The 13,295-nt window shown below is 41.9% G+C and overlaps 1 protein-coding gene across 2 annotated transcripts in view; it reads right to left on the minus strand.

The window, feature by feature from the left end:
- cpne5b (copine Vb) overlaps positions 1-13,295 on the minus strand; it is a 113,316-nt gene that overhangs the window by 4,460 nt on the left and 95,561 nt on the right. For both annotated transcript variants that reach the window (XM_078283499.1, XM_078283498.1), the window contains 6 exons: positions 12,437-12,490; positions 11,609-11,670; positions 8,148-8,194; positions 6,314-6,495; positions 5,919-6,046; positions 4,123-4,225 (listed from right to left, as the gene is read on the minus strand). In XM_078283499.1, coding sequence (XP_078139625.1) covers positions 4,123-4,225; positions 5,919-6,046; positions 6,314-6,495; positions 8,148-8,194; positions 11,609-11,670; positions 12,437-12,490 — 576 coding nt within the window. The remainder of the gene's footprint in view (positions 1-4,122; positions 4,226-5,918; positions 6,047-6,313; positions 6,496-8,147; positions 8,195-11,608; positions 11,671-12,436; positions 12,491-13,295) is intronic.

The following is a 13,295-nucleotide window of genomic DNA, read 5'->3' on the forward strand; positions in this document are numbered from 1 at the left end:
CGCCTGGATTGGTTACGGTCTGGAGTTGAAATGCTGAAGTGAAAAATGACACCTTCAAAAAGAACCGTCTCTTGACAATACAGACTGTGAGAAGTTGGTTGAGGATAAAAGGAAACATTTGTCCACAGGGAGAGAGTGGTGAATCTGTTGACAGATGCCTTGATAAGGTCTTATATGGCAGAGGATGGATGGCGGCATTTGTGAGCTGGGAGAGGAGAGAGAGAGGAGGAGGTGCCAGCTTCAATCACCACAGCGACCATCCTCAGTCGCCCTCCCAGCCACTCCCAAGACACACCTCGAGTCAAATAACACCGCAGTCATTTTCATAACTGTAAAGGTTAACTGTCACTAAGCCAAAACAATAAAAAAGATGGAAAGACAATGAAATCAATTAATTATACAAACGGTAATGAATAAGAGAAGGAAAACAAGCATGTAATTTGTGACCAGCTTGGCGCTTTGAGAAAGACGGTCAGCCAGGACGTTTGGAGGGAAAAGCCAGATCAGGTGGGGGCGGGGCTTAGGAACTCCTTTTCAGTTCTAGCCACCAAGAATACTGCTTGATAGAGAGAGAATTCAGTGTATTGCGTCAGTTTCGACAAGTATTCATTTTCATGATGATCAATCCCTAACTATGGGTGGCCATTTTATAAATTGCCATGCCTTCCCTGCACAGCACCACCACCAGCATGCAACTGTGCTGCAACTGTTCAAAAGAGCATAGGCCTACATGTTTTGGAAGCCAGCATGCATGAAAAAATGGTGCTAAATTGAGTCACTTGGGATCAGAACCTGGGATCTCTGGCATGGCAAACCCATGCTGTGCCAACTGAGATAAACTCAAAGCAATGAGGCTGTGAGATAGAGTCTTTCTAGCTGTATTCTGCAATGGCACATGCTCAGTAAAGTTTTTTGACATTTTTTGGGACCGACCAGCCGTCAGACTTATACTAGCTGCTGGTCGCAGCTAAAGATGCAAACACAACATCTATTAAACACATATGCACATACATAAGCTGTGCCAAATTTTTCCCTTTTGCCAGTTAGAAACAAATAATGCAACCAAATCAGTTTTTTTATTCCCTTGCCAGGATTTATAATTGTTCTACATCTAATATGAGAAAATGTGGGAGGCTTATCAATATAATTAAACTGTTGAGATACTCTGACTTGCATTATGTGCAGCTAAAAATGATTTTGTTTAAATTCTGCTTGAGTGACAGTGACTGCATAGTTGGTGTTGTCTGGCAGGCTATATTAGAGTCTCTTGTTGTAATTTCCAGATAGATGGCAACATAAATGCTCAATGTGAAAGCTGCTATTATGTGTAATGAGTTTTCTGTAGTCACACATTTTCACAAAGCAGTTACAACAAGTGCATTTTTATCTCTGGGACAAGAGAAATGTACCGTGGCAAATCAGGCAACCTCTTCTGCCACAGGGATGAGAGCAGTTTCTGTCGACGCCATCTCAGCCGGAACACATCAACGCGATTATTAGTGTTCAACACAACTCCTGTCACTTCCTGTCCTCCCACGCACGTGCACACACAAACACTCACACACGTGCACATGCACAAACGCACACGTGTGTGCACAGTCACACACATCCACACAGACATCAGAACATCAAATGCCACCATAAATAACCCTGCAATCCACCATGCCCCACTTATGCCATCCCCTGCCACCGTGACTGGCAGCCGAGATCCACTCTAATGAGACAACAAAACAGAGTGTCAATCAATGCTCATTACCACGACAACCCGCTCTGGATGTGCCGCTTAAATCCAAATGCCACGCTTGTGCACGCTTTGATGGGAGTGTGTGTTTGTGTTTGTGTGTGTGTGTGTGTGTGCATAGGTGGGCGTGACTGTGTGTTGGGGGGCGGGGGGTGGTGGTGTGTGGGGTTGCCAAAGAGGAGTTGTTATTGCAACATTGGGGTCATCTGAAGCACTTGGGATTCTCTCTCATTGACTGTTTCAGAGCTCAACTCAGGACTTGAAAACGAAGTACAACTGGAAGTGGGAGTTAACCATTACTGGCCTAAGAATAGCAGTTTCTACACTGTTTGTTGGATCAATCAACTGGAAGCATAGAACATCTTCAGAAATAATCACCCATCTGTCAGATAGACAGTCCTCGATCCTTCACAACATGGAGACGAGACTTAAAGGGTTGCATGAGAACAAAGCTTTTAAAACTCATGTTGAATTGTCACATTCTTTACCCTCCGTCCTTGTATGACAAGCTCAGAAGACAGCAAATCACAATGCCATAATTCAGCCTTAATTATGATGATAAAAAGTGAACCTTGAGGTATCTGATGTAGTTTTTTTTAATTAATTATTTCCATTAGTTTTGAAGGTTGTAGTAAGTTGCATTAAGGTTGTAGTTTTCATTTTGTTCAGCTTTAATACATTTAATTTCTATTATTTTTCTATTACAATAACATTGGTTGTAACTGTAATTGTCAGTGAAGTTTCTGTATTTAGTCATGTGTTTGGGGGGCCCTGCATCAGTGAACCCTGACCTGATTCATGTTGGCAAATGCCCCTGAAAACAGAGAAAGCAAAAAAAAAAGAGGAGTGATAAGGAGATGAAGTAAGTAAGACTGACAGATCACAGGCAGAAGAAGAGAAAGAAAGAAATCAAAGGCAGCCAAGGATGTTGTTATTGGATGAAGGCTGACAGACGTATGGAGAGAACAGATGAAGACAAAGAGATTCAGATGTGTGAGTGGGAGAGAGATGGAGAGAGAGAGAGAGAGAGAGAGAAAGAGAGAGAGAGAGAGAGAGAGAGAGAGGGAGAGAGGGAGTCTCCGGGTTCAATAGAGTGAAAGAGGCAGCGAGGGACCGTGCCTGTGAGCAGAGGAGGTTTGGTGCTGAGTGATTGACAGGTGGCTTGCCGTGGTGTAGCAGATTCTGTTGTGGCTGATAAACCCCCCTGTTCCCCCACCCTGCCAGAAATGGGTCCATGTTCCTGAAAATATGCGCTTGAGGGGGACAGACACTGCCCTGCCACACATCCACACAGCTCCCAAAATACATCAAAACATCTACATTGACTGTTCTCCCTCTCTTTCTCGAAGACACCTACCAGTGTGAACAAGAGGAAAGACTTATATAACCTCATCAGTCTGTCCTGGCTCGCCCAAGATCCACGCAGAGCAAAGGAAAAGCAGTGGAAGCAGCAAGCATCAGTAGACAGTCAGGGAGCAGGCAGTGAGATAGAGCAGCAGGCAAGATCTTAAAAGGAAGGTGTGGCTGTTCTAATGTTTTGACTAACAGTCGCAAATTCCCTTTAAATCCAGTCTGCTGGGTATTCTGTGCCTGGGGCGGGCTGAGGCAGAGGAGAGGAGAAGAGGGGAGAGAAAAGGAAAGGAAGCCAAAACAACCTGCTATTTAGAGCGGGAAGAAAAAAGTAGTTAGGGCAAGTTTTGGGGAAAGCGCTCAGAAAAAACGCACCATATTGTGTTTTTGTTACTGGGGCAATAAACTCTTTTCAAGATGTTTTGTCATGGTTTTGTCATGTGCAATCCCTTAGAAATGTATGTCCAATGTACTCTTATTGCTGTTGTCTGTGTGTTTTCTAGCAGAAAAGGGACAAATTTGTACCTCAAGGGGTAAATTCACAGCATTTGTACCTTTTAGAACAATATATTTACCCTGGTCTTGAGCTACTTTCATGTAGCAGTCAAGTAAATCATTAGTCAATAAATGAAGTTGATACATACAGTACATGTGAGTTTTTAGACAGTGATTGTGTGCATCAACCCCCGTGCTTTACAGAGTGGACAACAACTGCTACTGTTAGTCATATGGCTCATGCTTGGTATGACTTGGAGTGGCAACCAAAATAAACATCTGTGGGACATATTTTTCTGAGAGGGAATGCTAGAGTTGATCAGAGACATAGTATGTATATCATGTTTAAGACAAGGGTCATTGCACTGGTGGACCTCTTGTATTTCACCCTGGGTTGAAACAATGAATGCTCCACTCAGCAGCACCAGTCAGTTGGAAGGCGTTCCCTCCTAGTTCATGTCAGTTAAAACTGAGGATTTCTCCAGCCGTATATACTGTAAAAAATCACAATGTTTCCCCCCTTCTCCCATCCTTACATTGACAATGGCCTCTTTTGTCTGAGCCATGTCGGATATGACGCCGTCTGTGATGATGAGGAGAATAAAGTACTGAGAGCCATCCTGCACTGCCGCTGCATACCTACACACACACGCACGCACACACACACACACACACACACACACACACACACAAACACACACACACAGATACAGAGAGAAATTATGGGGTGCAGTATAATCTCTTTAATACAAAAACAAATCTCTGACTCGAGTGATGGAATTATCTAAACGTGGCATAGATGTGGCATATAAATCCATGCAAAGTGCATACATCGCTCACTGTCGTGCTATTGTAAACACTCTCCACTATATGCAAATTCAATAAAATGTTCTTTCTCATTACCGTGGAGTAGATAACACTCATTATAATGCCTTACAAGTACATATTGACTTACAGGCCTGAATAACAAAGCACATAACAAAGCTGGCTTGCATAATTTGATTCACAGATTAATGCCTTTGTTGCAATCTCCCTCTCTCTTCCTATTCTGGCTCACCTATTCAGATGCTAAATGCATGGGTCATGCATTCATATAGCTAGGGTGATAAAGTGTGATTCCACTTTATCAGAATGACATTTTTAATTACAACAGAGCCCAGGCATAATCAGATGGGGAATTGTTTTGATATGGTTCAACAAATGAGACAGAGGGAGGAAGCAACAGTGAGGCGGGTGGGGGGCACAAGCATGCACACACACTCACATAGACAGTATGTCACAGTTTGCATAGTTTGCATGTGTCGTAACGGTGAGTGAAATGTCAGTGTATGTTAGTGGTTACAGTCTCTGTCCCCAACTTTGTAATTTGTTCCATCAGCTAATCAGCCACTCTTTTGACAGCCATCACCCTGTCTCAACTCATATTCAAGCATGTCACATCCTGTTTATTGTGTCTAGCACAAAAGATACGGCCAACCCACTGGGTCAGAAAATCAATGGAACAGACACGGAAGACTAGGTATCCACAGATAGGAAATCACAGGAAACCAAGGCCAACAGCCAACAATGTCACTGTGAGTGTCATTTTATTCTTGATGGCTGAAATGCTGCAGATGATCAGTGATAGCCACTGTGTGTATGCAAACACTGTGGTGGCACAAAACCTGTTGCCTCCTGTATTGTTGATGGCAAACAGATCAAATTATATCAGTGTCAGTAGGTCTGTTGAAAAGCAGTGAATGCAGACTCATGTTCTCTGAAGCATATAAATACCACATGCAAGAGGTTTATGTGAGGAACTCTGTGTGAATATTGCTGTTTTTATCGTGGTGACTCATTTTTCATATTCTTACTTTGAATGGGAAAAATATGAATAATGCATAAATCATAATGAACAAACCATGAGAGGGAGAAGTTGCCACAAGAGGAAAATCCACAGGGATGAAACAAAAATTATTGAAACTGAGCAGAGGAACATAAATTAAAAGAAAAATCACAACTTTTGCTGTGCTAATTCATAAGTTGCAGCAGACCATATCCATATTCATGAGAGCTCGAGTGAAACGCAGTAAGTGTCTGGTAGGTTGTGACTTTGTGAGACTGCTATTGTTTGTTCATTATGTACTTGCATGATGATAAACTTGACAAATAGAAGAGAGAGAGGGAGATTTTATGATCTTATTTCAAAGGCAGTAAAGGTGAAAAATGTTTCTATACAGATCTTTCAGACAACCAAAGAACAACTCATTATCCTTGTTACCTTGCCATCTTAATGGGAAATAAATACCACAAACTAACAATGTTCTATCACCAGCTAACAATGTTCTATCACCTGGCAACGTGGTTGACTACAGGAGCGAAGTTGGTTGGCCCATACAGCTGGACCGTCTTCAGACTCTGGTGGTACGCCTCCAAGATGCCCTCAATACCATTGCAGTAAGGGTTTTCCATGTTGCCATTCTGCAGAGCAGGGAAACCATGCAAACACACAGAGCAAATCAATCTCATGGTCTTGGTGATTGCATTCATCACAGAAAGAAGCGCCAAGCTCTCCGTCAAAGTACATTTGCTTTACCAGCCGTCATTTACTTGTTTCTTGACACCTGGCAGCGTACAAATGCCACAAATCAGAATAAGCAACACAGAAAGAAAAGCCACAGGTGTGACTCACAAGTTATGATGAAAAATTCCCTCCACCAGAAGCCCGAGAGGTGAGGGGTCACTTACCAGCGGGAACTCATGTGACACCCGTCCATCAGGGGGCAGTTTGGCTCCGAAGCCCAGTGCAGGGAACATCTTGTCGCTGTCGTAGTCCTGAATGATCTCCCCCACAGCCTTCAGAGCCATGGCATAGGCGTTCAGCTGGTAGGGGTTCATGTAGTGCAGCGAGGTGGACTGGGAGGGGTTACCTGTTGGGAGTAATGGTGTCAGAGGGTCAGATGAGGTCATGGTGGGTATAAAGACATATCTGCTAGAACACAAGATGTGAGAGAAGATACGAGATACAGCAAAATTTGTATTTGCTAGAACCATGGATCACAATTAACAATGGTCATGTTCAGTCCCCAGAGATGCCACTGTAAGTTGGATCATAACTTTAGATAGATGAAAGTTTGTGACACAAAGGTCACATTGATCAATAGTGGGAGGAAAGCCATTTTAAGAATTGAATACTTCAGACTGACTGATTAAATGAACATTTAGATGGCTTATCAGTAACACTGTGACCTTCTCCAATATCCCCTCACTAACGCATTATGAAGTAATTTCATATTAACAGCCCAGATGGGATCATTTGGAAGTGCTTCAGAAAATTCTGTTGTCATTGCACCCTGTGAGCTAAGTGGCATACATAGTGCATGCAGTGCTTTAAATGTACAAACATCATTATCTTTTATGAGACCTAGTGTACACAGCCCTAGATACAACTGTGTAAGAAATACAGCAAGTTGGCACTAAAATCTGGTCAATTTGATGCTATTTATATTGTATGAATTTTGTTTTCAGTGATATAATGCTGCAATACTAATTTACATTCTACTGCTAGCAAAATAGCACAGCTGGTGCTGTTACAAGCAGTACCCCCGATAATCACCTTCGTACTTTTTTATTTGGTCCTGTTTGGGAGATCTAAAGTTTATTTCCCCATGGAATCTAAGAAAACTCTTATATTACAGTTAAGTTGCACATAAAAATCAGCGAGGAGGGGAAACAGAACAAGCTTAGAAACAAGCTCACACGGTCTACAGAATGTAATACTGACGGTTATTATCAAAATCATTTGAGAATTATATATTTAGAGAAGTTTCTGTTCAGGTTGCCTTAACGAATCAAAACATTGAAAATTATATTAATGATGCTTTCAACCATAAGCACTGTCATTCATTACAAACACTTGCCATTTGATTCCTCACATTTGCTCTCTGACAACAAAAATCCTGTTGTTTGAATGCCAAGGCTGTGTAGTGACAAGATGTAACACAAGTGATCTTATCTGAAGGAGAAAGTCTAACATAAATGAAATGTCACCTTGTCCACTCACAGGGTTTGGAAAGCTCCAAACAGACTTATGGGCCTTTCTTATTTCCCACTAATAACTGTGATTCACATTGAAGAGTTCTTCCTTCCGGATAATTCTGCTGTGGCATTGTTTTCAAGCGTAATTAATGGCAGCTGAGTGGTGTAATTAGACTTAAGTGTGGCCTTTCAGACACTGGGAAGTGTTTACGTCAAGCAGGGGGATTACTCGGCCATCTTGCTCAAATGCTTGCATGCTATTTTGGGTCACAACCTTTACTTAGCGTGTATTGACTGAGCATTTAGGAGGAAAGGCTATCCAGGACAGGCTATCACTTACTGTAGGTGACAATGTGTTACTGTGTGTGTGTGTGTGTGTGTGTGTGTGTGTGTGTGTGTGTGTGTGTGTGTGTGTTTGTCTGTGTGATGTACCGTCTGCTTGTGTGTGTGTTTGTGTGATTGATTCACAAATCACAGACGTGCGACAGTCACAGAGCACTACCATCCATCCTCTGCCCCACGCATTGCCTTTAGTATCACTCACCATTAGATGCTGTGAAATCGATGGCCACAGTGAAATTGATCTGAGTACTAGAATGGGGATAGAGAGAAGGAGATGGAAAAAATCAACGAGAGAGACCAACCAGCAACAGCGGCAAGTCAAACCTCATTACCTACCAATGCTCTCACACCACACACACACACACACACACATTGTCTGACATGACAAGAAGAGAGGGGCCCTAAATACTGTGGAACATTCAACATATTATACACCAAAGACTGCAATTATTGCTTGATGAGAATATAGTTATAAGCAGATCAATATTTCATATTTTAATTTCTTGTAAAGTGTTTTTCATGTGTGTAAAGATCCAAAATACTGTCACTCAATTTTTAAGTAAGATTTATATGAACACGCTAGTCAATTGATCTGACTTTCACCTGCGTTCCATTATCTCAGGGGTGAGGAGGGGGAGGAGGGGGAGCAGGGGGAGGAGGCGAGGGAGCAGGAGGGGGAGCAGGAAGTGTCGAAGAGCCTTTGAGTCGCCCTAGCGCTGCGCTGGGTAACAAGCAATTAGACTGATGGAGCACTTAAGAGCAAATCATAATCCAATTTTCCCTGCTGATGAAGCGCTCCCTTCTCCTTGCTAATTTACGACAATGAGACGAGGCCTTCAGGGAGATGGAAAGACAGCTTCTCATTGGCTGCGCAGTGCCAAAGAGGAAGGGGATAGAATGATAAGAAAATGAATGAGTTAAAAAATCACATTAACCTTTCAGGGCGGCTGGAGGGAGAATATGCCACAGCCAGACCTCGCTGACCTTAGCATTAATTACTTGATTTTATTAATTCATGAGGACAGTGCACTCTTGAACCCATTACAAATGTGCCATATGAAATCCTATTTTTTCCTTATGGAGACTGAATGGGAAGGCAGGTTTGCATACTTCACATGTACGCCGGGAAATGATAAACATCGGGCCAAAGCCAAAGCAGTGAGAAATCGTTGTGGTTATTCACAGACTTTTGTCAGATCATATATCTGTTAGGACGGCAGGTGGGTTGCTTCATGCCCCTTCCATCAGCTCACTTTCATCTTTTTTTGAGAGCCTTCAACGTTTAACTGTAATCTTCATTTCTTTTCTCACACAATATTAGACATCCATTCCCCATCCACTGTGTGTGTGTGTGAGTGTGTGTGTGTGTGAGCTTTTGAGGTAAAGGTCAGAATTAGAAAAAAGACTCTTCACAGACTCTTGTCACCATGGTGAACCCTTGTTAAACGAGCCTCCTTGACACTTGGACAAAACGACACTACAGTGTCTTGTATACTGTAGTTGTTTAGCCCCTTCCTGCCTTCCTTCCTTCCTACTTCCTTCCTTCCCTCCTTTTCCTTACTTTCTTCCTTCCTTCCTCCCTCCCTCCCTTCCACTTTTCTCTCATGTCCTTCCTCCATCTTTACTTCATTTATCGTATTCATCAGAAACAGGAAAGAATTGTCAATCTCTATTTTATGAAGTTTATATATACCAATTATACAATGTTTCTTTGTACACAAAATGGGGTCTTTTATTTGATTTTATAATTTAAGATGTGAGAGCTGGTGTGTGTGTGTGTGTGTGTGTGTGTGTGTTAACACTGTTGTGGAATAGTATGTGGAATATTAGAACTATTTATGGTGTTTGTAGAGTTCACAGTGCAATTTCCACTTTGTATTGGAGCTGCTGCTAAATCAATTTACTGTCGCTATCCTAGCACCTGCTTTCACTTACTGAGCCCAGACCTGCTATCTTCAGTTGGACAAGCACTCACACACACATACATGCACACATGGACAAACACACACGTGCACACATGCTCACACCCACAAGCCCTCTACTACTTCATGAATGATTTTCTAACCAATTCAGTTCAACCTGCAAGAGTTATTATCTTCATTTCCATGTCAGTCAGAGGCTTTGCTCTTAGTTCACTTGATAGCAGCACAAGCGCATCACTTTGCACTCACTTTGCAAAATATAAATAAAAACTGCAGACAAACACCATTCGCAACTTTATAACTTTTAACAACTTTGTGCTGGAGACTTGTAGAAAGTAATCTGTGTGATTGGCTCTCCACCACATTAACAATGACAGTAATGATGTTTTTCTCTGTTACCGCTGCCTCTCAACCTGAGTAATGCAATTTTAATTGTTACCACAATAGAACACCATTAATATCTCCAACAGTGACACATCGTCTAAATGTGCCTAACTGTGGGTGAAATATCCACTTTCACTTCACTGCACTAATACAGTTCTAGCTTTTATCGTTTTAGCCTTCCCCTGTCACATTTCTTTCTATTTCTTCCTAAGCCAAACTCTGTGATTGTGACAGGTGATGCGGTTCAAATCATTTCCCTGATATGAGGTGTCATAAACCATGATCAATGTGGAGAGATAGCAGCCATCATCCTATTTTCCTCAGTACCCTTCGGTCCTCTCAGTTGCTGGTCCTGAACTGAGGAACAGACCATTAAGACCCAGTGTGACGGACTCAGAGTGAGACAACTCAACGTGACAAGTGGCTTTCCACTGAGGTCAAATGCTTTGGAGTGACTTCAATAGCCAAATTGCCCCTACAAAGTCATTTTTTTATGATTATAGTGGTTTTCAAGTAAGATCTAACAGCTACTAGTCACTCTGCACTGTGATGAGCTGTAACACTAAATATTATGGGTAGGTGGTTAAACAGCTAGTCTAAATAAGATTCTGAGAGCCGCTATTTTTTCCTGCTTTGTGCAGCAAGTGAGCCGGACAATGTAAGTTAGGTACCTTCCCAACTTTCCTCCACTTCATTACCCTGAAGAGCAAACGCTTCCACATTTGCAAACACCAGAGTCTCTGACATGTCATCCAGTAAGTGCCAGAGAAATGTTAGGGGGCTGACTGATGAGGATGATATTTTTGAAGTGAGGCCACTAAACCTTAAGGTTATTGTATCATAGATCAGCCAAAGCTAGGAACTGTCAGCGAAATCTGTCACACTTGTCAGCTCTGCCACAGCCCATAAAACCCCCGACAGCTTGCCCACTGTGATAGGACAGCGGAGATCAAAGCTCTCTGCCCAACCTGCCTAAAAGGCACAGTTCACCTGAGAAATACTTGATATTCAAATGTCAAAGCTGCAGACTTCAAAACCAGCTGAGGTCGAAGGGTTGGCACCTACTGGTCTTAGCTAGCTGATTTGCAATGCACCTGTGCCACTTCAGTAGCCTATACTGACTGTACCTACTGTGAAATTAATTTAATAAATCTCTTTTTGCTGTTTAAAATCACACTTTTTCCACCACATGAGACACGAGAAGATGGATATTTTACGCATTTAATCACAATTTTCATGAAGAATCTGCAGATAGCTTTGAGTAACTTCTTAATTATAAGGAATTAACTCTCAAGATGATTTTGTATGATAGTTGTGTGGATGTGTCATGGTGCATTTACGGAGGCACTGCACTCACCCTCCCTTGATGTAATCCAGGAAGGTGCATTCTGACTCCACCGAGAACGAGAGCAGGGTCACCTGAGATTTAAAAAAGACAGGGAGAGACATATCAGATTATACACAATGGTATTGATGTTTTCACTTCTCAACACATTTAAGAAAAATTACCATGTTGACTCAGAAACGATTGTTAGGTTCAGCAGCAGCCTCACTAATAATATCACACTCACCCTGAAATAAGATGTGGGCTGTGTGCCGGCTGCTTTCTGATGACTGATGGGTTCATTTACAATGCCAGAGGGCAAGTTTGAAGAGAGGATGAGATGCATTTGTATGCATTACTTGCATGACTCCACACCACTGGGTGGGTTGGAAAGCGGGAAAATGCAATTGGTCGCTGGTGTCTCCCACTCTGATCTCTCAGATCTTACTTCCCTCAAGCTCTGTAGCACTTTTATCCTTCATTTTGTCCCACTTACATACTTACTGCCACCAGTTCATAATCATCTGCCATACTGTATACTGTACACACACACACACACACCCAGACAGAGAGGTACTATTCTTTGTAGTGCGGCTAAATTAGAAAAGTATGCATTATTTGATGTTTTTTTTTTTAAATAAATGTTATAATTAATTGGTGCGTGATATGAATTAATGAGGAAATGCTGCATTCACTTTTTCAGGACATGCAAAGCTCAGTTTGGCATCTCCTTCCAAAGAGTCAACAAACACATGATAATTAAAGAGGGAATCTTGGAAGAAGAAGCACAGGAAAGAAGGAGGTGTGGAGCAGAAAAGCGGCACAGTGCCAGTCATGCTCTGCTGCCAGTGCCATACTCACTGTTCCAGAATTGACATATTTCTTTTTCTTCATTTTCTTCTTGGAATTAATCACCTAAAAAATAGGAGAAGCAATCTAAAATTATAAATGTTTTCTGAACAAATATTTTGCCAAATCTGCTAAGGATCATTTGGTGTACAGGAGAGTTTTCTCAATGTTGTGGTTTTATACACATTTGTTTTGCCAGTCATGTAAAATATTAAATCACCAGATCAACAACCTATAAATGCCTATAAACGTGTTTTAAGATTGAAAAGATGACACTGATTTTCCGAGGCTGAGCTCATCAGTTGCAAACCTAGGGGCCAAATAGACTCCTGTAGGGGAAAAGTGTGTTTAAAGAGCAGGGAAGCAGGGGCTGGCATGTGACACATGGTTGCCACAGCTCTGCCCAAACACATGACACCCTGCTGTAAGCACACATCTACTGGTACTGTCATATTTTTTCATGACAGCTTGCCCATAAAAAGGATTTTTTTTTTTTAAATGTATTGCTTTCTTCCCTTTCTGCTCAGGCTGCTTTGCCCACTGTAGCTTACCAAGATCCTACCAATCCTACCAACATAGTGCACTACTATCCTTATAACAGACAATACTATGACGTGTCAGTTATTTGTTATGGTCTATGTTAAGGAATGGGCATTCTCTTTGTATTTTGAGGTACATTCAAATACTAATATATCTTTCTTTTGAGCACATTCACACCCTTTCATTGTTCTGTATATTTCATTTTTAATTAGGTGCAAAGAATGTAATGAGGAGGTGTATGTGGGTGGCATGAGAAGAAGCACATGCCGTCAAACAGATGTATACTGTTCGTAGGCCGGATGAACAATAAATCTATCCATGCTATTGATAG

Source organism: Centroberyx gerrardi, chromosome 5 (genome assembly GCF_048128805.1).
Source record: "Centroberyx gerrardi isolate f3 chromosome 5, fCenGer3.hap1.cur.20231027, whole genome shotgun sequence".
Classification (NCBI taxonomy): Eukaryota; Metazoa; Chordata; class Actinopteri; order Beryciformes; family Berycidae; genus Centroberyx; species Centroberyx gerrardi.